The sequence below is a fragment of the Pholcus phalangioides genome, unplaced genomic scaffold (genome assembly GCF_987345545.1).
Source record: "Pholcus phalangioides strain wild (caught in Gottingen) unplaced genomic scaffold, Ppha-v1.0 ptg000015l_1, whole genome shotgun sequence".
In the NCBI taxonomy this organism is placed as follows: domain Eukaryota; kingdom Metazoa; phylum Arthropoda; class Arachnida; order Araneae; family Pholcidae; genus Pholcus; species Pholcus phalangioides.
In genome coordinates this window covers 12005991-12033667 of record NW_028301608.1, presented here as the reverse complement: position 1 = coordinate 12033667, position 27677 = coordinate 12005991, and the positions used below count along the sequence as shown (strand labels likewise).

At 35.4% G+C, this 27677-nt stretch overlaps 1 protein-coding gene across 1 annotated transcript in view; it reads left to right on the top strand.

Moving 5' to 3' along the window:
• mib2 (E3 ubiquitin-protein ligase mind bomb 2) overlaps positions 1 to 23541 on the top strand; it is a 79385-nt gene extending 55844 nt beyond the window's left edge. The window contains exons 15-18 of the mRNA XM_089242804.1: positions 31 to 246; positions 7323 to 7504; positions 10606 to 10823; positions 23185 to 23541. Coding sequence (XP_089098930.1) covers positions 31 to 246; positions 7323 to 7504; positions 10606 to 10823; positions 23185 to 23414 — 846 coding nt within the window. The 3' untranslated portion in view covers positions 23415 to 23541. The remainder of the gene's footprint in view (positions 1 to 30; positions 247 to 7322; positions 7505 to 10605; positions 10824 to 23184) is intronic.
• The last annotated feature ends 4136 nt before the right edge of the window (positions 23542 to 27677 follow it).

Here is a 27677-nt window from a genome sequence, read left to right as displayed (position 1 = left end):
TAAACTTCTTTTTCTATTATTAATAAAAAGGGCCACTGTGAAATAGACATTCGTAATAATCGGAAACAGACGCCTTTACTTCTTGCAATAAGTCAGTGCCATTGTTCCTTGGTTGAATTGCTAGTTTCTCTTGGAGCGGATATCAGTGTCGAAGATGAAGATGGTGATACAGGTTTGCATTTAGCACTGATGAAGCAAAACAACAAAAGTGAAGGCAACCTCACTAATGCTCCTGCTATTTCCAATGTAAGTTTTCATTTATTTATTTTTTATTTTTTTTGCTATCTCAAACATTCATTTTTTACAAACTGAATGCAGATTTTACTTTCATTATTTTTTCCCTTTATTTCCCCTTATAATTTTTTGTTGTAGACATATCACCCATAAAGTACTACTGTGGGTGTACTTGAAAAACACTATTGTACTTTTGGGTGTACATAAAACTTGGTATACTTTTTCCAGATCCACTTATGTTCATAAAAGTTACCTTCAAAAATGATTTTTCTCCCTAAAGGTCCATGATTTAAAAAGTAAATGCTACCATAAATGCTCAGCAGAATCAAATTCTCATTTTCTAAGTTCATACTCTCACATTCTCAAAAAAAAAAAAAAATATATATATATATATATATATATATATATATATATATATATATATATATATATATATATATATATATATATATATATATATTAACAACTGCTTTTATAAAAGAAAGTTATTTTTCCTTATGAAAGCATGTGAATTACATTCTTTAATTAATCAAACAAATGTTCTCAAGAAACATTGGCAGTTAACGAAACTACTTTTAATCACTTAATACCTTATGTTTAGTCATTTTTATATCATATCATACACTTTTTCATTAGTAAAATTTTTGTAGGATTTTATAAGATCTTATATGAAAAAAGGCATAAACTGATATCATCTGTAAAGAGAGGCAGATTTTGTCGTCAATCAATTCTTTTCCAAACCGCTCATTTCATAAAACTTGAAATATTTTTTTAAGTAATAAACATCCTGAAAAAAATCTTGAAAACAAGTTTTTCGTATATTCATATTCTGTATTTATTTGTAGTGAACTTACATATTTTTCTTCCTAAATTCAACGTGTTTATGAGGGTATACATTAGAATCAGGAGCAATGTCAAGGAAAAAAAAATTACTTTCGTAGCTGATGAATAAGGTATGGGTTAGATTTGAGTAAATACAGTATAATAGACTGTTTTTAATCTATCACATATCAGACCAGGGTGTGCCGGAGTACCAAAATCGCAGAATTACTGGAAGTTGATTGAAAAAGCCCATTTGAATAATATGAACTTCTGCACTCACAGACATGCAATGACATGCTTTCCCTGTTTGCTCGAATAAAACCCACCTCAAAACCATGGTTGTCAAATTTGCTCCCCGGGCTGGGTTTTTTAGGGGAAAATGGGTTTTTTTAGGGAATATTGTTTGTTTTCGAAGAAAATGTGTTACTTTCAGGTTAAAATTTTAGTTCGAGCTTAGTTTATGTATTCCAAAAATTGCTGCATAGTGCAGTGTTTAGAATATGTATATTTTGAAATATTTTTTAATGATTTTTTAGGAACAAAAATGTGATAATAAATAATTTCTTGGAATCACAAACATCCTTTTTTATAATTCTTCTACCTTTTTATGTAAGCATTTAGGTATCAGATCCACATATTAAAATATTTTACAAGAAATTGCAAAATTGTAACCATGGACCTTAGTTTAAAAAGTATACCTGATGTATGTGATAAGCATACCAACAGAAATTTATTTATAATACACAATAATTTTTCACACACACACACAAATCCTTGTATAAATAAATTGAAGCATCTGTGAAGAAGTAAACCAATGTATGTAAACTGAATTTTCATTCAAAAAATATTTACATGTTTTTGCAATACTTTTTTATAAGTTTTATACAGGTACATCAGACTTTCATAACTGAAATATCATAACAAAAATAACATTATCTCATAATGAAAAGAAAATAACTGTGGGATTCTTGAATTGAATATCGGCAACAAACATCTTCAATTGAAACAGAACAAAAAGTATAGTTTTTCTTATGTGAAAATAACACCTAAGCAGAAAATAAGCCTTAGCTTGATTTTTCAAGATGCTGATAATATAAGCCTGACCCAGAAAATTTGCCTGTTAAAATCGTCAGCCAGATGAAGGCATTCTGTAGGTCTGTTGCTATACATGACAGGTTTCTTGTATAAAGTGATATTAATATATAATAATGTTATTGACATTTATGTTTAATGATAATTCAAGTTATTCTGTAGTTTTAAGTTCCCAAAAATGGCTAATTTGGACAAGTGGAAAACACCTCCAGAGTAATGAATCCTCAGAATGACTGCTACTTCCTCCTCTTAGCCAGATCATTTTTTAATTATCACTGTTCCTTTAAAAATATTTCAGAATTTAATTTAATGAAGTAGGGATATTCTTTAACAGTGAGGAATTTAAGAAAAAGAGAAGCATGAGAGAGAGGGGGGGGGGGGACTTTAGCTCCTGAAAGTTTGGGTTCGATTATAAAAAAAAACTGTTGTTCTGGTTACATAGCTGAAAGGTTTTATTTTTGACTTATCAGGACACTTTTGGTTACATTTTCTACGGGGATCTGAAAAATTAGGAGAAAAAAAAAATTCAGGCACCATTCTGATTTCTCAGAATTTTCATTATCTCCAAATTCATTTATTTTACCACAAACAATTTTCTTGCTGCAGTTCTGCATACAACTCAAGGTTCAGATATAATTACACAGAAGTGGGTGTGTTTGTGTGTGAACAATTATTCCCTTACTTGAAATCATGGTAAATTTTATTGATCAAATACACTCATGTCCATAAATTAAGGATAATTCAGAATCACACGAAAATCGAAATCTAAAGTAAAAATTTCACCTGTAGAATTATCACAAACATCTGCAAGAATGATATGCAAATTTCAGGAAGCCACCAGATGATGCCGATAGTACGTCACAATGACGAGAGTGTAAGAGGAGGGTATATAAGGAATGGTGGCAAAAAAGTGAAATTGTTCACAAGAGTTCTGTAAGGCGCTCAGTGCCATAAGCGAATAGTTATGACACAGAGGACGCATGTGGATGATTTTTTACGTGGTAGAATTATCGGCCGCCTGGAATGTGGGCGTACTCAGATGGAAGTATCCGAGGAACTTGGAATTGCCCAAAGTGTCATCTCTAGGTTTTGGCAACGATTCCAAGATAACGGAAATGTCAGTAGACGTTACAGTACATGTCGACCCTGAGTTACAATGCCGAATGAAGACCGGTATTCGGCAGTAACTGCCAAAAGAAGCAGACAGAGCACAGCATCCTACCTGTCTTGTCAGCTATCTGCAGCCACGGGTACCACAGTTTCAAGGCAAGCCGTGTACAGACGTTTGGGAGATATTCGTCTATATGCTCGCAGGCCTGTCAGATGTGTTCCGCTCACGGCAACTCACTGTCGGCAGCGATTAGCCTGGAGTAGAGAACATGCAATGTGGACATCGTCACAGTGGGCTTGTGTGATGTTTTCGGTCGAGTCCAGGTTTAGCTTGCAGTCTGATTCACGTCGGACTTTCATATGGAGAACGCCAGGTACCCGTTACAACCATTGAACGACACCGTTACGGTGGTGCAGCATTGCTCATTTGGGGTGGAATCATACTTGGTTCCAGAACAGATCTGCATGTTCAAACCGGAATCATGATAGCCCAAATTTATCGGGACATCATTCTGGAACAACATGTACGTTTGTTTAGGGGTGCCATGGGCGCAGAATTTGTGTTTATGGATGACAACCCCCGTCCTCACTGAGCAAACATTGTAAACGAATGCCTTGAATATAACCCGTATGGAATGGCCAGCATTCTCACTTGACTTGAATCCGATGCAGCATATCTGGGACATGCTTGGCCGACGAGTTGCAGCCCGTCAACCACCTCCTACATGTGTACCGGAACTTCGGAGAGCATTGCTTGCTGAGTAGAGTGATCTTCCCCAAGATCAGATCGATAATTTGATACTCAGCATGCCTAGGCATTGTACGGACTGTATTTCATCGCATGGGAGACATACAATGTATTAATCATCATACCAACCATGTAATAGTAAGTTTTTGTAAAGGAGATATTTTTTACAATTGCTCCAGGGAGCAAAAATCGTAGTTTTTATGAATGGTATCATACATACACCATCGTTTTTGTTCTTTATCTTTTGTTTAATAAATGGGCTTTATGAATAAGTAACGTTTGTTATGTTTCTGAACCTTTATTTTCCAGAGCTGGCATTATCCTTAATTTATGGACATGAGTGTATATAGTTTAACATTCACCAAAAATATATATTTAGACATAATATAAGATGTAGGCATACACATAAAGGATGTGCATTAGAGTGGGTCGGAAAAAATATTTTATTTGCAAATCGCTATAGTGCGGAAAAGTAGCCTCCTCTAATGAAAAGAAAAATGACGTAAAAAAATTTAAAATCGATTGACATCTTCCGGTCAGGCATCGTACTTGAAGTTTATGAAAATTGACAAAATTGAACATTTTTCTTAAATTTTTTTAATATTACTTAAAATTTGATGATCGATGTGCAAAAGTTTCTTATGCTTATTTTATGGTTCAATAAAGTAGTGAAATAAATTAAAACATCATTGATGTTTCAATGTTTATCAGTCGCACAATGTGTTCGAAAAACTGGAATTGACCAGATTTTTGTAAGTTTCATTGTGCAGCTCTTCGCATGCTTTGTCAGAACAAAATGACCCAGAATTTACCATGAAGAGGTGGCTGCACATCGAGTTCCACCTACACTCTATCCAATCAACCATCCAAGGTAGGAGAGTGTATGTAATTTACATTATAGTTACCAAAATTGTGTGACTAGGATTTACTGGTTTACATTTTCTTCTATTGTTTCTTTTCCAAGTGTTCATGTTTAAAGTCTAATTTTTGCACAATGAAACTTGCAAAAATTTGGTCAATTCCAGTTTTTCGAACACATTGCACGACCGATAAACATTGAAATATCAATGATGTTTTAATTTATTTTACTTTATTGAACCATAAAATAAACATAAACTTTAGCATGTCAATCGTCAAATTTTAAGTAATATTAAAAAATTAAGAAAAATGTTAAATTTTGTCAATTTTCATAATCTTCAAGTAGTATGCGCGACCGGAAGATATCAACTGATCTTAACATTTTTGTTGTTTTTCTTATTAAAAGAGGCAACTTTTCCGCACTATAGCAATTTGAAAATGAAACTTCATTTTTTTTCAACCCACTCTGTTGTACATACATACATGTTTAAGTTACATATTTTGAAGTTGTGGAAAAAGAAAATTCAATTTTCCTCCCATTTTGCCCAAAAATCCCGCCTGGGCTGTAAGTGAACAATTATTCCCTTATTTTATTAATCAAATACATAGTTTAACATGCGCTAAAAATATATATTTAAGCATAATGTAAGATGTACACATGTTTAAATTAGATATTTTGTGGTTGTGGAAAAAGAAAATTCAATTTTCCCCATTTTGTCCAAAAAACATGGGTTTTTTAGAAAAACCCGCCTGGGCTGGGTTTTTTTTTAAAAAACCCGGGTTTTTTACAACCCTTCTCTAAACACACAATTGCTGGACAGGTCAGTAATAGCGCATGACCAAATTATTGAGTCTTTTGTAGTTTATTTTGAGTATAAATATATAAGAACAGTTAACAAGATATTACAGTTTAATTTCTTTATAATCGTCGAATAGATTTTAGGGAGTCATATTCTCAAGAGTTCAACCATCATAGATTGCCTTCGTTTATTCTGTGAGGATTTCTTATCTCTAATTTGGACTACTTAACTACTTTAAAACAAGGAGGCGTCTGAAGTGTTTCAGACCTGAGGGTGCTTGCTTAGCTTGAGTTTTACCAAGAGGATTTTGATTTCTGAATTTATTTTGGGGTTGCTCAGCCCTATGCTAGTAAATAATGTGGGTGCTCATGCATCCAAGCATGTCTGGCTCTGATGCCATTACCCTCTGATATTTCCAAACAAATGTTTTGGCCTCTGTCTTGCAATAAATCTTTGAATTCAGGAATTGGCCATTTCTACCTCCAACTATGAAAGACAGAGATTATGTTGAGATTTATATACTTTTACTTTTTTGTTTAAGTTAAAATGTCAAATGGACTGTTTTTTTTGCGTAAAGTTCATATTTTTCCCCGTTTTTAAAATAAGTCAATAGACTTGTTATTTATGTGTTCAGAAATTTGAGTCTCTGATCTCCCGCCCTCCCCAAAACCCACCTAAAAATGTCAGATTAGCGCACAGCTGTATTATCGAGAGTCTATTGCATTTACAGACCTGCGAACTCTCCCGATTTTTCATCCTTCCTCCCGCTCTCTGGATTTTGGCAGAAAATTAGATTTTACGTGAGCTTTCACGTTGTCGTGGCGTCAGTGATTACCATCGTCGTTAGGGAAAACACCCATAGAGGACAGCCGTAGTCATTTCCATCGAGAGCAGCCTTAAAAAAGTCTCTGTGACCGCATTTAAGCAACTGGCAAAGACGCGACTTTGTTTTCGTAGCGTTTATCGACAATCATTTATCAGGGGCATGACCTTGGTTGCAGAAATTCCTGGATAATTGTTATTGTATTCCATTAACAGCGGTGGGTAAACACACTTTTTTGTCGGCAGCTTTGTAATTTTATTTTTTTTTAAATTGTTTCTTGCGATTAAACATCTTCAGAAAGAAAATATAAAACTTTAAGCTATATAAAGCTAAATATAAAGCTCTTAAGAGTTTATATACCCAAGATTATCAATCACTGATAGTATCCACGAAAGGAAACACTTATACTTTATGAACAGTATGTAATGTGATTTCTCTATTCTGCATGGAAAGACTGACAGAATTATATTCTGCTCAGGGGCAATGCAGAACCTGCTTTGGGGGGGGGGGGAAATGTAACTTTTTCTTAATTAATTAAAAACAAAAAAAATTTTGCAAAAATTTTTTTGATCGAGGCTATGAGTGTCAGAGGCTATGAGTCCTTGGAGAATCTCCGGATTTCAAAAGTTGGCACGTCTGCATTTATAAAAATTATTGTCAGCATATTAAATCGACCATACTTGCCTTAAAATCTTTTATGGACTTTCTATGGAATACCATAATTTTATTATTTGTCATTAATATAAACATCTTCACCAATTTATTATTCTGGTTATTTTAAAAAAATATATGTGTATTTATAGAAATTTTCACATGAATTTTTTAATATTTGCAGATACTGTCCCACCTTACGTACATGACTTTCGAAAAAAATTATGGTTTAGTTGTTGCCTGCTATCTTGCTCAAGAAGGTGCGAGTCTGATTCATAGGAACAGGAAAGGAAAAACGCCTTTAGACATTGCTTCCTCACCACAAATTGTGGAGCTTCTGCATCATTTTGCCGAAGAGTCAAAAACGTAAATAATTTGTTCTCTCTTGTAATTTGTTTCATTTTTCATTAAAACTTTTTTTTCGAAGCAAACTTTTCGATTTAAAGTAATGAATATTTCTTATTCAATTATGAATTATTAGAATATTTATATGATGGGATATATATATAAATCAATTAGCATGGTATAAGTATATATATAGTGAATGATTGTTCATTGCATCAGTATAGTGAAACATTGTTCATTGTATCAGTACAGTGAACTCAATGTACTCGTAGAATGAAAGTACCTTTGTCTATAAAGACAAATACAGTACAACAAACACTGTTGGCTTTTCGGCTTATTCAGAATTTTTGTGTGCTGAATGAGATTTTTCTCTTATGGTTCAAGCTAGCAAGTTAAACATTTGCTTGCAAGTGAAATCAATTTTAATTAATATCTTTTGTGTGTTACAAGTTTTTTTCTCTCTCATAATTTGTTCCTCATTTTTCACTAAAACTTTTTTTTCAAAGCAAACTTTTCAATTTAAAATAATGAATATTTCTTATTCAGTTATGAATTATTGAATAAGGTGCTGAATTATTGAATAATTGACTCGAGAATAATTAAGTTACTCAAAGGTTTGTACCACTGTATTTCTATTTCAGTTTTTTTTTTTTATCAAGTCTGGAGTGTTTGTAGTGTTCTTAGATAAAGTTAGAGATGTGAGGGAGAATATATTTTCTCCTGGATGTAAAAATTAGAGAAATAACCTAGACTTTTTTTTTTTCTAATTAAAAAAAATTATTAATTTTGTTTGTATGATGAAATATAATTCACTTTTCATTGCCTGAAACATTTAAAAAAAAATTATTTTTGACATAATTATGTTGCAGTAACAACTTTTAGTGTGAGAATATTATCGGTCATAGTGAGAGGTTTCAATTTGCTTTTGAAACCTCTCTTTTGTTATGAAGATTTTAGATAGCTTCAAAGATTGAAACCTCAAAAAAATTATTTTAAAATTAGATAAATTTTCAGAAATAAGTTCAAAGCAAATAATAAAACAAAAGTTGGAATATAGGAGAATCTAATAAAGGAGCTATTCTTATGATCACTTTTTCATTCTAAGGAGATACTCAGACAGCTGTTATTTTCGTCAATGAATGTACACTAAAACTCTGTGCTACTCGCATGTCTTTGCAAGCTGTTCAATTAAGCCATGTTGGTTTTGTTTTCTTATATTCATTTACACACAGCTTCACACACACACAAATATGATTTTCTCTTCATTTTTCAGGAGTGAGGTTAATGGAAGCCTTTTAAGCTTTTGTTGATTAAAAGAAAATGCTTCAACAACTATACTGATTGTCAGTTTGGCAGATTACAATACATTTCACAATTAGACAGTAAATTATGGATGCTTAAACATGTGGCAAAAATATATCTTATTCTAGAATGCAAAAATTGATTACTATTGTGAATAATTAGTCTGAGAGCCTGTTGAGAACAGTTCTGCCTCCTTTGAAAAGGGCAAAGTGTTCAACTTAAATGGTTTGTACGGTCTTTTGCTTGCAGAAAAATCAAATAAGGTAGTTTTTTTTACTAATGCAATCAGGTAACTATATTAATTGTTTTTTTTTGTTTTTTATTTCATTCCCAAACATATTTTTTAGGTGTTAATGGAAATGTTTATTCTTTTAACTTTTCCAGAGAATACTCTGGAAGAGTTAAAAGAATATATTCTTCTCAATGAGAATTTGGGATTCTCTAAAAGATTATTATCGGGAATTGTATACAAATATAAATAAACAACGCCACAACAGGCAAAATGCCCAACGAGGTAGCTGATAAAAAGATGTCTATAACAAATATGGATGTTGTATGTTTCAAAAATACAGCAACCCAATTAAAAATACAATTATATCATCATCAACAATCATTTTCAATCCACTGCTGGATGAAGGTCTTCTCTAAATTTTTCCATTCTGCTCTGTCTGATGCTTTAGCCATCCAGTTGACTCCTGACACTTTCCTGATCTCGTCAATCCATCTTGCGTGGGGACGCCTTCTCTGACGTTTAACACCACAGGGTACCAATCTAGAATAATTGTGGTCCATCTGTTGTCCTGCCTTCTTGCAATATGTCCAGCCCATTTCCATTTTAATTGTTTAATTCCTTCCATGATATCATATACCTTTGTGTGGTTCCTTATCCAAGTGATTCGTTTTCTGTCTCTCCTTGTGATGCCTAGCATACATCTTTCCATGCTCCTTTGTGTTGTCTGTAGCCTTTGTATCGTTTTGATTGTGAGTCTCCATGTTTACAAACAATATATATACATGATAAAATATTATACAATGTTCATAAAATATATTCATGGGGTTATTTTATTTTAAGTATGATAGCTTTTCGATAGCTTCTCCATTTTTTCTAACATGTTTATCATATTTCTTTTTGAAAGTGTAAATTTTTTTATGCAAATTTTTTATGCAATTTTACATCTCTATTATACATACTATGTGAATAATTATTTATCAGAGTGCCCATTTACAACAGTTCTGTGCTCAAATCAATATTTTTTGCTTAGTCTTAACTTGTAGAAAAATCAAATAATTTTTTTTTTTTACTAATGCAATCAATTTACTTTTACTTGTTTTTTAAAACTTATTCCTGAGCCGGTAACATTTTATTATCCTTTTTTAGAAATTCATTTGCAAGTTAAATCCGTGAAATATGAAGTTATTTGTTATTTTAGCCCTTCCAAGGAATATTCTGTCCAAAAGATTATTACTGAGAATTTTACACTTCAGATCAGGTATGATCCAAACTGCTCGGGGAAAAATTATCATCCATCCATTCATTCATGAACAGAATCTAATTGTTTGGTTTTTCAGGTGTTCTTCGGAGAATTGAATGAAAAATTAATTTATAATATTTTGTTATTTCTCAAAATTGAAAAATTAGTGAAATGTTTCTCATGTTCACTTTTCAGTAATTTTATCCAGGATTGCAATGGTTCATTGAAATTTATTAATGAATTTTGATGAATAAGTTTCTCGCTTGATATTGGGGCTAATCTAATGCTCGTGTTTAATATAATGTATTTCAACTGTGTATTTTTCATTTTTTTTTTTTTTAATTTCAGAACTGCTCAAGCTCAGTCAATGGCAGGATCCGGTGAAGCTTGCGATAAACCTGTACCAGAAACGAAACTTACTGATAATGAGTGCATGATTTGTTCTGAGGTGCCAGGTACTGTGCTTTTTGAACCCTGCAACCACAGAGTGTCTTGTGAAGATTGCTGCCTTCGGATGAAGAAGTGCATTGTTTGTCAAGAAGTTATTGTTAAAAAGACTGCTGCTGGTATGTATATTATGCTTACACTGTGCTTAAGACTAGTTTTTATATAATTTTACTGCTTAATAAACCTAGGTCATTTTGTATGCGTGAGCAAAGGATTCATAGCATTTTTTAAACCGTTTATATCTCGTACCCCAATTATAGCTTACTGCTTGGCCAATCTTTAGCGATGAGTCACCCACTGGATCAACAAGCCATTTGGAGATTGCGTGAGGAAACTGTACACGGACTAACTTACTTCTTAACTGTGCATGCACCTCGTACACATTTCTCTTCAGAGTTTATAACAAATTGATTTCCTGCAGGAACGTGTTGTGTATATATGTGTGTGCGTGTGGCGCTAGCATATTTCTGTTGTCAGGGTTGTGCTTATTTCGTGTTATGCTGTCATCTGTCATGTTTTGAAGTGAAGATGGTAAATGCTTGAATTTTCATGTTATGTGAGTGTGATGTTGAAGGTCTGTCTGCTTTCTATGGCAAGACATTTTCAAATGAGGGACAGGTTGGCATTTATGCCTTAAGTTGGAAAGCTGCAGAAAGCCAATTCAGCCAACTACCACTATGCCACCGATGTGGTTTGCACCTGGCTCACAATGAGAGACTTCCTGGTGAAGATCATGAAGTGACCCCCCAATGGGCCACATCCACAGGGCTAATGCTCCAAACGAAGGTTTTAACAACTGGCTGTTGCAAAGATATATTTTGGAAAGAGAGAAAATTCAGCGGCCCCTGCGGGAAATCGAACCCACGTCCTTTCACTTTCCGGGTGAACGCCCTAGACCACTAGACTACAGAGGCACCGAATCTCTCAATCTTTCCTTGGAGCTTGTGTACCTTCGTATGGTAGCGGAGAGTGACGTCATCTTTGTAATGCTCCAAAGCTTGCTATGTGGGTGTCAATTGACTAGCGGCTAAAAATCCGACATTCCCTGGTGAACTTGGCCAATCACAGAGGAGCGGGAGTGAGTTACTCTCGAACCGGTCGTTACTTCGTGTAAAATACTTCGGAAACTGTCGTGACTTCGGAAACTGTTCGGAACTTACAATGCGCAAGCGCGTTCTCCGTAATTTTGTAATATTCTGCGATCTTTTCTCATTTTTTTCTGGCTCTCATCTTTATTTTTTTCCATCAATATTTTCTACATAGTTCTCTTTTTTTCATCAATTTCCTGCATTAAATACATTTTCCTGTTACTATTTTTTCTACATTACGTATATTTTAATTATTTTCCCTACATTAAAAGTACATTTTCCTGTAATTTTTCCTACATTGTGTATTTTCCTGTAATTACTTTTCCTACATTGTGTATTTTCCTGTAATTACTTTTCCTACATTGTGTATTTTCCTGTAATTACTTTTCCTACATTGTGTATTTTCCTGTAATTACTTTTCCTACATTGTGTATTTTCCTGTAATTACTTTTCCTACATTACATATACCTTTCTGTTCTTATTTTTCCTGCATATTAAGTACATTTTCCTGTAATTATATTTTCTACAGTAAGTATATTTTCCTGCAAAGAAGGATAAAAAATCTGAAAATCCTCTCCTTGAGAAAATTCTACGTACACCTATGCTTTCCTGTAATTAACTATATGTTTAATTTCTGTCAACCCCTTTTAAATATGAATCAATAGAATTAAAGAAATCTTTGGGATGAAATAAAATAGAATTTACAATGTCTAAGTCTCTTCGCGCATGCCGTTTCCATGATTTATTCAATGTGGGAATAAAAAAGGAACCAAAAACAAAATAAAGCTGTCTAAATTCATTAACATTCGAGCACTTTCAAAGTGGTTTACTACAATTTCCGCTTGTATCGCTGAACTTTTGTGACAAGCTTATGACTTTTGAATTTAGAAAACTAATATTTCCACAACCCTTAAAGTTTTTCTTGACTTGGTACACACTGTGCATGCAACACATCCTCAGACCAATATTTTGGGATTAGCTCATGATTAGTGGTAAGTTATTAAAAGTTGTTTTAGCCCCATTGTTTGGGATGGTCAGCTCAAGTTGGTTTTTCAATTTTAAGGTGCAAATCTAAGCCAAACTCCCATTTAACCCTTTAAGTGGTTTTTGAAATTTTCCTGATCAGCATTATAATTGCCACATTTGAAATTGCAAAACCTTGCCATTACACGTGTGGCTTTCTATGAAGAGAACCCTTTTTGTATTATTTATATATTGAGCATATATTTCTCTTTTTTTTCTCGCTTCTTCTTCTTATCTAACCTAGAACAATAGCTAACTCTGCCCACTGACAGCTGATTGGTTGGAGGGGAATGGAAAACATTTTATTGTAAAAACAGTTTCACTGCATTTTTATAGAAGACAAAATATTTCGGGTGACAGAAATAAAGCAGATCAGGTTTGACAAGATATCTCAGGATTGCCCCTGAAAGGGTAAAAAAGGTCTCTTTGGGCAGAGCAACACGGTCTATGATATTAAAAATTTAATTCATGATCATGTTTATTTTTAATATTGTAAAATCGTGTCTGCAATGTCTTATTGATGGCCTTATCCTCTCGGCTGTTAGAATAATTGTTTATTCTACAGTTTATATCTGTTTATCTACTGTATATGTATCTTCAATGTTATAGAATGTCTGTGATCTCATATTGATTTTGATGGTCTGATCCTCTCTGCTATATCAGGAAATTGCTTATTCTATAATGTATAAAAATTCAAAACACCACGTACATCTGCACAGTATTACAGAATACTTTGAAAAATAGCATTTTCAATCAATGGAAATACAAGCAGCAATTAAAAAAAAATTTTTTATTTCAAAATATATAAAATCGTGTTTATTTCTAATTGCCTTTGGGACTATGACACAGTGTGTGCAACTTTGTTTATTTATGTTAAACATCATTCAATAACATATGACTTGATAAAAAAATTTGTGTTCAAAATTTTTTTCCCTCTCACTGTGTATAATTATTTGTACATTTCTATTATTCTCACAACCGTTCAAATATTACGTAAGCACCAAAAGGGAAAATAGGGTTTTATATTTGCTTTTAATAGCAAGGAAGGGAAGGATTGGAATGAAGATTATCTAAGCATTTGGATGAGAACATATTGGCATGGCTTTATTCAAATCAGGTTTGAAGAAAATTGAATATATCAGTGTATCGAGGATATATAACTACAGTACCTTGGCTAACAATTTTTTTTTTCTGCCTTGGCTAACAGATGCGATTAATGAACATTTTCTTTGATACAAATGCAACCAATGACATAAATCAGCTGCATCATGAGATGAATTTAAGCTAATCATTGTCAGAATGTCACTCGAAGATTGATTTACTCACATCCCCTTTTTTGTAATCTTTTCTCCAGATGTACCAAAACACAAATGGATGGGGGACACCTACACACTCGACTGTGTTAACACTGGCTTAAGCAGAATAAAGCTGGTGTTTGTGTGCATAGTTTAAAATAAAAAGATCTGTATCTTACACTCCTATAAATTCTCATTTATAGCTCTCAAAGCTATTCATTTTAGCGTTTGGTCAGTTTTTATCGTCTTTATAACATTCCTTGGTATTTTAAAAAACAAACTTGGTATTTTAAATTTTGAGCCATACCTGGAATAAATCAAACAATATTCCATAGAAACTTATGGGAAATTGTGTTAAAATTCAAACAAAAGTGATTCTGGAGCGAATTTCTTCATACAGTACTGTATTCTCATTCAGAGCTGCCACTAGATACTTTGTCACCCAGGGCAAGCTAGAATTTTGGCGCCCCTTGCATGTAGAGGGAAGCAGTTAAAGAGTGAATTTGGCGCCCCTTCTGGTTCAGCACCCAAGGCACCAGACCCGCCTGTCCTCATTTCCAACCAAATCTAATACAGTATCTCATACTACTAAAGACATGATTATCAAAAATTTCCTGTTAATTGAGCATTCATTGCACTGATATAGATTTTTAATAGAATCATTTTTCATCCTTTAAATCAAAGCATTGATATGTGATTTGGAAAATGATGCATCAGTACTTGGACCAGATTTTGACCACATTTGACATTTTAATGAAATGAAACTCACAGGGCACTTAGATATGCTACACATATTAGTAAACAGCTCAGCAAACCATGCATTGAAGATTATTGTTTAGGTGAAAGGGGTTTTGAAACCAACTTGATCGATGCTCTTCTGGGCATTCAAAATGTACATGCACTATTAAGGAATCAAAAAAATATATTTTTAGTTTTACTGGTGCACAAGATGCTAGTAAAATATTATAAAGCACAATGGCAATTGATGGTTGTTTTGTTGATTGGTAGAGGTGCTCACCTCAGCAGTGCAATGTCCTGAAATCCTGATCTATTCTACTAGGTTGCTTCAGATCAACAAGAGAAGTAAAGAGGGCCCGGGGCCTTACACAGGACCTACCTTTAAGGGGGGGGGGGGTACAGGGTAAAATATTTCCTCTCATCACAAGCTTTCAAAAAACATTTTAAATTTACAGAAATTAGTGAAAACAGTACAGATATTTTTATACAATATTTCATTAAAATTATTTGAATTTAAATTTTTAAATTCAATTTTCATTTCTTGGAGGTCACGAGGGGGGGGGGGTATACATTATACAATATATTATTATATCCCCCACCCGCATATCTCTCGAGAATGGGGAGGGCAGCCCCCTTGGTTAATAACGGTACTAATCTAGAAGGTTTTGTCCAGTTTACTTGATTTTGCTGACAAGTGGGGTTGGGGAATGGTAAAAAACCCATAAAATTTTGCTTATGTAATACTTGAACGGTCTATAGTTACGGCCCAACCACTTCCTTCTGGAACTATTTTAACTTTTCTCCGGCTCGGAAGGTTTCAGTCTGTTGTTTACACTTCTCTTACAGTGTTTACGCCGCTAAATTTACGGTTCGAGAGTAACTCATTCCCGCTCCTCTGTGATTGGTCGAGTTCAGTAGGGAATGTCGGATTTTTAGCCGCTAGTGTCAATTGCAGGGCTGTCATTTCAACTTTTTCCAGGGGGGGGGGCAAAGACATGTACTCAATGTATGTATATATATATAATTTTTAGTGTATTTTCAAAAGCCGGGGGGGGGGGCAACAGTTTTCCCCCTGACTCTCCCCCCCCCCCCAAATGACGGGCCTGGTCAGTTGCATGGAAGGGTATACCTTTTAGAGCTGATATCAAAGTCATTCAGGAAATGCTGCATTTTGAATGCACTCAATGTATCTGACAATAATGCTTTGTTTGTAGGGAGAGTGAAAAAAAGAAGAGTTTTCAAGTAACTATGGTATATGTGTGTTTATCATTCTCAAAATGTGGTCAATTGATATGTGCCGATTTCTGCATATTGAAACTTTGGATTATGAGTAACTCAGTTTACAAGTGTTTCACAAGATGAGTCAAAATTTTAAACAAGTTTTGACTTGATGAATGCACTACGAGTCACATTATAAGGATTTTTTTTTCAGATGTTGGCTCAGTGCACTAGAGATTTCTCCCAAAACAAGTATTTATTAAAATTCAATACAAGCAGTGGTGGTCGAGTGGTCATAGTGACAGACTCACATCGTTAGGATCCGGGTTCGAACCCAACCGTCACCACAGTGGTGGTCGGCTGAAGTTGGTTTCCTGTGGTTCCCAACTTCGAGGCGCAAATGCAAGCCGATCTCTCCATTAAAAAGTCTCGCTACAGAGAACAACAGGCCTACAGCGGTATAATTATTCATTCATTACACTTCACTCATAGTTAGGAAAACTGGTGGCAGATGGCAGCACTACACATAGCAAGCATTACACAGAAACAAACTTCACGACAGGTTTCATTACACGTACGTGCACGTTCCAACATGTACCAATTTGTTAGAGGTTCCGCAAAGGAATATGGACAAGGTGCATGTGTGGTTTAGTAGTAGTTATATCAAAGCCTCCTAGATGAGGAAAAGTCTATAAAAATAGGCTTTATGTATTAGAATTGTCAAGCATCACTTGGCCATAATTGGTGTAATGAGTTCAGGGATCAGGCCCAAGCAGTAGTACTACTTTGTTTGACTTGGGTCTCCCTCATGTGCCCTGTATTCATTAATAAACGTGCTCGCGCGAATGTCTTAAAAGATGCTACCAACTCCAAAAGTGGCATTCATAACACAAGCTTTTAAAAAACTTTCGCCCTTTTTATTGAGTGGTTATGCAAACAATAAAACTCCCTTTGCTCTTTTGTGTCATTCAGAGTATTGTTGTGCCTTCAATACGAAATAAGTAAAAATACATTGCAAAAATATAAAATAAGTTACTCTGAAAATGAATCGTTTCAGTTTCTATTATTTCTTATGGGGGTAATTTTTGCCCAAAATGGCCCCTGATTTGACAGTAGCAATGACTTAACCTACTAGTTTGCGATGATTGTGTACCGTGAAAGTACACCTTCAGTTAATCTTTCCGTTTCCCTACAAATAAATCATCAGCGGATGGCAATAAAGAATGACATTTTTTAAAACTTAATTTATTATCAATGTATTTTATTATCAATTTATTATCAAGTTTACTACTAAGACATTTTAAAAATTTAACAACGTAATGCAACATATTTTCTTTCAAATTTTGGCATTAAAGATATTAGACAGTTATTAGAACATTCTTACCCGGTCAGTCCGACAGAACACCTTTTACCACAAGAACCACTGCTTCATTCTTCAGTTGAACAATCCAAATGGTTGAATATCTCCTAGCAATGCGAGTCCCACAGGAACAGCTTTGAGAGAGAGAGAGAGAGAGAGAGTCTGGGGAATATGTAGTCATGTCTCAGTCCTCCTCAGCAAGATCCCATCATTGAGGAGAGGTGTGGACAAAAGCGTTTACGCGGAAACCATCCTTCCAGTTGTCTTCTGCACAGGCAGAGTGGTGGCTGCCAGGAAGAGAAGTGCAATGACTCAACAGATTGGGAGGTACTGAAGCACGCTGCTGGATTATCAATGCATGGCTTCAAGAGAACACAGGACGAAATGTTACTCAACGCATAGTTCCAAAAGAACACTGGATGAAGTGGGATGAAACAAAATGTGAGTGTACACAGCACACCGGTGGTATATAACAGGGAAATTCTCAGTTGCACATTATTACAGGAACCAATCAGCTTTGAGACTTGACGGCTCTGGAATTAACATATTTTTTGACTGACAAAATCTAATTTGCATACTTTTACGTAATAAAATAATATTGCACAATTACGACATTCAGAATCTGGCAACAATACAAATGTAAACATTGAAGACCTGCCTAGGATTAACAGCATTAGGCCTATTGCAGATTGAATATTTTCATGACAACATTGACTGTGAAGTGAAGGGACGCATTCTTTCCTAGTTCTGAGAAGAAAAAAGTAGAGAGAAAACCTTCCCCAATTTTTTTCCCCCCTTTCTTTTTACCATGTATCATGATCACGCGACCTTGAAAAACTGGTTTTACTACTTTGTATACAGGTGGGTTGTTGAAAAATAAGATGAAGGATATCTGGTTGCTTCCCTGAATGAGGGGCCGCGTACAGAAGTTTCAATTTTTGGATTTTTTTTATTACCCTGCAGATTTTCTCCCTTCCAGTTATATACGGGAAATTATGGTACTTTCGCGGCTATCGTCCGGCATTGAAAGGCTGCGTCTATATATGGCGTAAATTTGTCTTGTTCCTACAATATTGCGAATGCACGTTTTTTTTAAAATATCGTAAAGGATTGGAACGCCCATTCAAATTGTATAACCTTCCTGATATCGTAGAAAAAAATAATCTGTAAAAACTCGACCTTGAATATCCACAGTTTTGTTATCTAGCTGCTATGCTGCAGTCATCGTTTCGCATCGCTAAAATCATGGGTGTGTAAGCAGAAAAGCAGAATTAGCTTTTGGAGGGGCACAAGGATCTAATTCTTCACGGATAGTATATAAAAGAAATTTTATTTTATTCCAATATTTTTCATTTTTGATCTCCGGGAGGGGAGAGAAGGAAGAGGCCCCTTATAACTGATAACTGCTTCGCTTGGCCTCCTAGACATATCACAATTTAAGTATACTCTAGAGCCAACGAGAATAACTTATAATCACATTTATTTACATCGACGCCAGAGCGTCCGACATCTCTCTCGTCCAACAGTCAACAACCTTGTATCTCTTCGGCTCCATGGCCTTTTCACCCGATCTGATTATTATACATCACTTCATTTCACTTCCGACACATCCCCCCTTTTATGGTTTTTTTTTTCATAAAAATGACTCTAGTTTATTGTGTCAGTCAGCGGATAGTGCTTCGGCTTCCGCACCACACAACCATATCGTGTTGCTTCTATTCTGACAATACATAGTGCATTTCTTGATCCTGTCTTCAATTTGCATTGACAGACCGGGCCACCAAACACACTCTCTTGCAAAAGCATGACACTTGTTCACTCCCAAGTGACCACAATGAAATCGTTCTAGAATGTCTTGCTGTAAGATTGGTGGGATGACAAGGCGACTGTTTTGTAGCAATAAGTCATCCTCGATGAACAGCTCGTCCTTGAAGTAGAAGTATGGTAATTCTTCTTGGCTCAATGTCTTCTTTTCTGGCCAGGTGCCAACAAAAGAAATTATCTTTGAGATCGTGACATCTTTCTTCTGTCTATCTTTGATCTCTAATAACCTAGCCTCTGAAGCAGGAAGTGTAGAGATGACAAGTCTCACGTAGGCCTTAGTCTCTTCCTCCAATTCGCTGGAGTTGTCACTCTCAAGAGGGGCTCTTGAAAGGGCGTCTGCTGCTAAAAGCTGTTTACCTGGAGTGTATGAGATTGTCAATGAATATCTCCTCATCCGTAGCCTGAAGTTTTGTAAACGAGGCGTTAATTCATCCAGTTGCTTCATTGAAAATATGGGCATGAGTGGTTTGTGATCGGTCTCAAAAGACTCACTTTGAGTCCCATAATGAAGTCTTCGAATTTCTCGTAAGCCAGAGTGAGTGCTAACGCTTCTTTTTCAATCTGAGCGTATCTTCTTTCTGCAATGGACATAGTTCTTGACGTGTAGGCCACAGGGTGTACCGTACCGTCATTGTGTTCTTGAAGCAACACACTTTCCAAGCCGTAAGATGATGCATCCGCAGAAACGATGACCGGTAGCTTAGAATCAAACCGTGCTAGGACTGGTGCCGACATAAGCAAGCGTCTGATTTCCTTGAAGCATCGAGCTTGCTCGGAGTCCCACACAAAGTCATTGGCTGTTTTTAGTAGCGCTTGAACCGATCTGATTATTATACATCACTTCATTTCACTTCTGACACAATAACATCCCCCAGATTTTGCTTTTGGTGGGTGAAAATCCATGTTTGGAACTTGCGATTGCAAAATGGTAATCGGCTAAAAATGTGATTTTCTAAAGATTTCAAATTTTGAGTTGGCTATTCCTTTGAAAAAACTTCTGGTTGCTACGGCGATCACACAGACATACAACACAAATATGCATACATTGAACTTCAAATGCACGCATTACCAGTTTGGGGGAATAGATGCAGGGCCGCAACTGGGAGGGACAGGGACAGGTAAGCCTAGTGTTCCGGGCTCTGGACTAGAGGGGAGGGCACCAAATTCACCCTTTATAACTTCTTCTTTTCTGCATTGCATGGGTATACCAAAACGTGTACTTGCCCTGTTTGAGAAAGTATCTAGTTGCTGCGCTAGGTAGATGGTGGTGCCATTGTAACGTTTTAATGTTACTTCCCGAATTATATTTTTTATCCTCAAGTTTTTTAACAGCACAAGGAAATAAGACGACAACAGAGTTCAAATCAAGACATTTATTCAATTATAAAAACTAAACACAGTTACAATATTAATTCAGAAATCTTCCAACGATATTAAAAAAAAATTAGTTTAACGTTAAATTAAAAATATAATCGTATCACAGAGACTTTTTCATATATTGCACTTATCTGGGGAAGGTCCGGAACTTCGGCATGTGGTTATAAGTCCGGTTTTGAAGTGAATGTCCGCGGAGACGAGACCCGTCATTGGCAGATTCTCCCTCGCCCCGAGATCGGTGAAGTCGGCTGGGAGCCGTGTTTCCCATTTCAGGGTGCACTGTTTCGAATTAGCACAACATCAGAACCAAGAGTCTGGCGAAGCAACAGATGTGAATCTGTAGAAGAGACGATCGTCGAATGTCAATCCAGTGGGTGCAGAAGAGCTAGAACTGCAGGAGATCGGGAATCAGGCGGCGATGAGGCAGATGTTGAGAACAGCTGTTATAGACTCATTTATTTCACACAGTTGGCGATACCAACTAGACCAGGAACCCTGGGTAGAGACCTTTCCGATATCACCCGGTTAGCGTTAGAAGAACCAAGCCATTGCTCTTATGTAAAGCTACTATTAAAAGTTCGGACCTGCCGAGACACAAATATAAAATTAGATACTCATGATAGGATACGATTCCAAGTCTAAGGCTAGATGAGGTCACGTTACATTAGCACCACTGTACTATAACATCGGAACACCGAACTCGTTAAACGAGTGAGGTGAAGAAAAATGCAACGAGATGTGATGAGATGTAATGCGATCGTTCAATAACCACAACTTGTATATATACGCTAGTGGGGAACAAGTATTTTGGTCCACTTGGATCGCAGAAATACTCTGTCACATCATGAAAAATATTATGTCACAACAATAAGAACATCTGTATAATTTGCATATAATTTCGAAATAGTACGAACATTAAATTACCGTTTGGCAACATGTCAGGCGAACTGGCCAGGTTCACCCAACACGACCAACGACAATTGGGAAAGTTTACCAACAGAGGTCCGCGGCCATCCGCCGGCAAACAAAATTCTATGTTATCATAAAACTTAGAACATACGAAGGAAAACAACCTCCAATGAGACTAGGTGACATCTCTTCCGGGAGACACCAACAGATTAAGAACTCTAAAGGTAAGTATTCTCTTGACATTAATTAAGGAAACATGACCCGGAGAACGTCATGTTACACCATCTATCTAGCGCAGGTGATAGCCACATACTGAACACAAAACACGCCAAATGCTGGGCACACACTCATAAGCACACTGTTAAGTTTCTCCAACACAAATCTGATGTAGCTCCCATATTCAGGTGTGAAAATATGTGGCAGTTAAATGGCAACAGATCAGAATGGTGGAACATCAGGGAAGGAAAATAAAATCATTTTACCAGGAAAAACAAAGTATGAATAGGGAATCAGAAGATAAGTGTCTGAGAGAGAGAGGAGAGAGAACATCGATTTGCTTAAATTTGATCAGAAGATATTGAAAATGGCTAGATATTTTTAACAAAATGTAAAATCAATCAGAAGGGAATTTATACATTGATTATTAGTAAATATAATATAATAATATATAATATATATATAATATATATAAATGTGTTCCTTCAACTGTTAATTAAAGTAGATCCTGCTGATAACATTTTTCAAAAACCGTCATAAAAAAACATTGCAAATAGGAAAAGACGTTAAACAGGAAATCTCAATGAAAATTACTTATTGTTAGGACCATGAAAATAAGTTGTACTAAGTGGAAAAACGTACTAAATGGGAGAAACGTTATAAGCGGGATCAACTGTATATTTGTTTTAGATTTATTACATGTGCGGAATTCCATAGGTTAAATTCTCAGTGCTAATGAGCTTCCTTGGAAGTTTTTCCTACTAGTAGACAATAAAAGTAAATGAACCTTTGGATAGAACATGTTTTTAGAAATGAATTACTTGATTCACAGATACCTTTTCTTACCCAGAACATGACCCACCGCTCAGTCTCAACGAAGAAATATAAGCAGGTGATCAAAGACCTGGGGCATGTTGGAAGAAAAGTCATAGAGATACCAGTGAATTATTGAGGGGCATAATGTTTTTCAAGTTAATTTTTTTTTTTTTTTCAGAGGGACCCACTTTCACTCAAAAGAACCCAGATTTTTCAAATAACCTGGGTCCCATCTTCTGGGCTCCCAAAAAATATTATATCTCCCAATTGTGAGTGATTATAAAAAAAAATCCATGTTTTTGGGGAAAAAATTATTCCCAAAATTTTACCAATAAAACAAAAACCAGAATAACCCACTTTTTAAAAACATCCCTTTTACTTCTTTTTCTTGGTGACATATTTGGTCGATATCCATTCAAAAGTACCAGCCATAAACCTACGAAACTGGTATCTTTGTGCATACTTTGAAAATAAAGAATAGAAAAGATTAATGTGAAGTATATCTTTGTTATCAACCATACCTACCACCTTTCTCCTGTATTTATCTTCTGAATTTAGTGGCAGCACTTCTTTTTCATGTTTGAATTTGCTATTAGACATGATTTGTGTTTTTCAGGTGGGCGTGTCATATCTTCCAAAGGACGTCAAGCTAGTGTTGAGCGAATGCGCTACTTGGAATCCAAAATTCAAGAAATCGAAGAAGCACACTGTTGTTCGATATGCATGGAAAGACGTAGGAATGTTGCCTTCATGTGCGGACATGGTGCTTGTGTGACGTGTGCTCAGACATTAAAAACGTGTCACATGTGTCGTAAACCAATCACAAAGAAAATAAATTTGTACTGATTAAATCCTATTACTTGAAGCAAAGTCATTTTTTTTTAAATATATTTTCAAGATATCAGCAGTGAACAAGAAGTGATTGATTGACTGAGTGTGTTTCTTGACTTTGGTGTGAGGGTATCCTACTCCGATTAGGATGCATATCCAACCCTTGATGGCATTATATATATTTTTTACGAATGGTACTCTAATGTCACTTTCATAGATTTATTCTCTTGGGATTATCAACTACATTCTTCGGAATGTACGAGTATATATATACAGCGAATGTTTTGCTGCGGTGGTCAACGCAACCTATTTATTTCTTTCTTTTTTTTGTCCTTTCAACGCGATATCGAACATTTTTTGCTATTGTTTCGACAGCAAAATGTATGTTTGCTTTGTTTTGTAAATATTAGTATATAATAATATAATATATATGCAACACATCCCCCATATAGACCATTTTCTTCATAGCGTTTATGAATCATCCTAAGTTATTTTTCTTTTATCTCTTTTTTCATTTTATTGCATTTCGAAACACTTGATTGGAAGGAAAAAAATGGCATATCTATGAATTTTATTTTGAATGCCTATATTTATTATCTAATGACCGGATGGCCTTTAAATTACGTGACATTTCATTTTAATTACCTCATTATGTGTTACTGACGATAATTTTTTTCTTTTTATTTAAAAATGAATTTTCGCAGCTGTTTTCAAATTATGTGTTAGGCTAGTTTTAGCTTGTATTTATTATCGTCATCATTATATTAGTTTTTTTTTTGTCTACATTAGAGTGTCATCATGTTCATGCATCTTTGTTTTAGCCACCTGTTTTTTATTCTTTATACATAACGACCTGTACTGTTTCATTATCTCTATTTTTATGGGTTCGAATAATGTCTTAGTTATGAGATCTCAGCACGAAAAAGTCTGAGATCCCCTGGATGCCGCATTATAAGTTATGTTCTTACTGTATTGTATGTTTCGTAAGCTAGGTCCAGCTATGCTTGCTTGGGTCAGTCATTGAGTAATTTGATGAGCTCCTGAGTATTGTAGATGGAATGACAGGATTCATGCAATGTCGGTACATCAAAGAGACTCACTTCATGCCTCCTGAATGGTGTATGGCAGAAAGCTGTCATTTGTGTGTCAGTGAAAAAGATAAAAAAAAAAAAAGCAGGTGCGTCGAGCTTGATCCCAGAGAACGAGATTAGAACATGCACTTTAAATTTCAACTATGAATGCATTATTTGGAGTAAAATATTTTAATGAACAAGAGTCAATGATTAAGAGTCATGGATAAATCATTGATTGAACTAGATCAAAGAAAAGAAAAGTCAATATGCGAGTTGTGATGTACTATATGACAGTATATCATCTGTCTTGTCAAATAGGAAAGAACTAAGATAACATACTACTATATTCCAAAATTGCCAAGACTTATTTTATTATGGAAGAATGTATAATGACCGAACCTGTTTATTTAGTGTTTCCTTCCAAGTAACTACCATGCGTTGTTGTTATTGTTCATACAAAGATGTAAATGTGAATTTTTTGCAAGTTTTTTTTGTCACCCCCACTCCCCAGTGCTTTTGATCGCTGCTCACTGCACTTCATCGGAACCTGAAAATCATTGCCCCTTATCCGAACAAAATGGAAAAAGCCACAGTTGGGCAAGATCAGGGGAATAAGCTGGTTGTGAAAATATTGGAACACAATGTTTTGATAGGTAATCTGACACCCGAAGGGACCTGTGAGCCAGCATTATAGTGATGGAGCACCCACGATGTGTCCTTCCGAAGATCTGGTCGCTTGTGTCTCACCAAATCATGTAGACATTCAAGGACTCGCAGTTCTCTCCTAGTGTAAGACTCTAGGCTAAAGCTCTTGCAAATATTACATTCCAATACTTTCACAACCGGCTTGTTCCCCTGATCTTGTCCCATGTGATTTTTCACTTTTCCTCGAACAAAGAAGTAGCTTTAGGGACTGATTCTCGAGTTTTGAAGAAGAGCAGTGATGAATGCACTGGAGAGTGTGACAAAAAAAGCTTGCAATTCACATTTACATCATTGTATGAAAAATGGCAAAAATGCATAATTGTACAGGGTAGTTATTTCAAAGGGAACGCACACCATATAAACAGGTTCTATCTGTATTCATTCTTCCGTAATAAAATAAGTCTTGGAACTTTTTCAACGGGGTAGTACAAAGGAACTAAGCAGTGACCTATCACAATGTTAATATCAATATCATATCTAATCATTCTTGTTCATATAATCAGCATTTCAAAAAGTTCTAGGATATGCAAATAAAATGGGGCCAACCACCTCTCCTCCCATCTTTGCCTTATTTCAGATGAGCTATAGAAGAAATGTTTAGAATGACTGTGGTTTTAAAATTGTCAGTGATTGCTGTCGGCCCAGGTTTGACCAGAAATTTCTACTTAAATAGACCTTCTGTGACAATTGACAAAAGAATTGAAAGCTCTGTTTTTATACTTAAAAGCTTCAATATGACAAAAAATTTGTACTTTTCCCATCTAATGTGTGTCTCTGACAGTCTGTTTTCATGTCTTCAGTTCAAGCAGGTTCATTGTTACGCAATGTTTCAAAACTGATTCACTCAATGACTTTGCTTCCAAAAAAAAAATGTGAATGCAGGGTTGTTTTAATGCATAGGGCTCAGCATATCTGATGACTTAGCGTATCAATTTGCATCAATTGTGTCTGACTTGTTGTGCGCCTTGGTGCTTTTCTTGACCCAAGAACGGGGAGAAGAGTGATTCTGTTAAGATGGCCCTGTCTAGATGCAATGCTAATATATTTATTCAGCATTTGACTTGGAAGTGCTCAGTCTGTTTGATATATGTGTTGTGATGTTTCAATAACTTCTTTATTAAAAAATATGGATGCACAAATTTAGTTGCTCGCTGGTCATATTTTGGCCAGGATTGCTCTTGTAGGAGTTGAAATACTTCTTTGAAAGCCGAATAAGAATGGAAAACACTGATGATCATACTCATTTTGATTGGCATGGAGCAGAGGTATTCAACCTTCTTCCAGTCACGAGCACTGCCCGTATTCATCATAAAAATAGCACCCTTAAGGCAAGTTTAGGATACGAATGCATGAAATCAGGACGATTTCAATCCTCGGATGCAATTTTTACAAGTTGTTTTAATTGGAACATTGAATAAGTGCCGGCAAGCATGAAATTGGGCATGAGCAACGTGTTGAAGATGCCTGGTGTAGAGGTATTTTTTTACAATTATTAATTTTTTCTCGAAAGACGTCTCATTTCGTCCTGTCATATTTTAAAGTAATGAGATGCTTATAAAATTACTGTGCAGGCTGGAGTTAGTTTGTGCACCCATGATCTAAAATAATTGGTTCAATTTATATGTTGCAGTAAATGGGATAAATTGGTTATTATGCTTACTTACTAATTGTCTTGGTAAGTTTGATAAAGTACTTGATAAGTACTTGAAATTTATCACCTTTATCTGGGATTATGCATAATTACCTCGTGTAATTTGAATTTGATGAATATGAAAAAAAAAATCCAAATGAGTCTAGTACCCGTGATGAATATAGTCAGACCCAGATATAATGATAGCAAATTTTATGATCTATAATATAATTATACCATACACACATGATGTATAGTATATCATGTGGTATGATCTGTTATGTTTACCAACGATGCAACCCTTGGGCATTATGCATAATCGCTGGTGAAAGTGATTTAGAGAAACTGATTAAATTTACCAAAATAGTTCATAAGTATGCATAACACAGATTTGCTGATCTATGGATTGTTCATAGTTTCTACGGACGGCTACAATGAATGAACGAACGCCAGAACTTTGCCACTGGAGTTATCCTGTTGCCGAGATCTCTTCCAGCCCAGCTTTGTGAACTATGGAGCTTCAGAGATGCTCTCAATACTATGGGAATTGGTTTAAAAAATCTGATCTTTGAGCTTTTTGCAGTATTTTACTTTTTTCCCTATAAATCACATCTATTTTTACCATAACAATGAATTTGTATATGCTTGTGAGAAAGTGCGAGCGAAGTCAAACTCGGAACTGATTTGTTTTGTCTGTGTGCAGAAGCAAATTTGTAAAGCTGGGTCTAAACCTGCCGTTCTACTCGATGTCCAAATGTGCAAATCCCTGTTTTCCATCAAAACCGCCCTGTGCTGTGGGTGGAAAACTGGTTTTTGAGTGGTTCAACATGGCGGGTCTGGACCCGGCTTTGTTTGCGTAGTGTATATTTG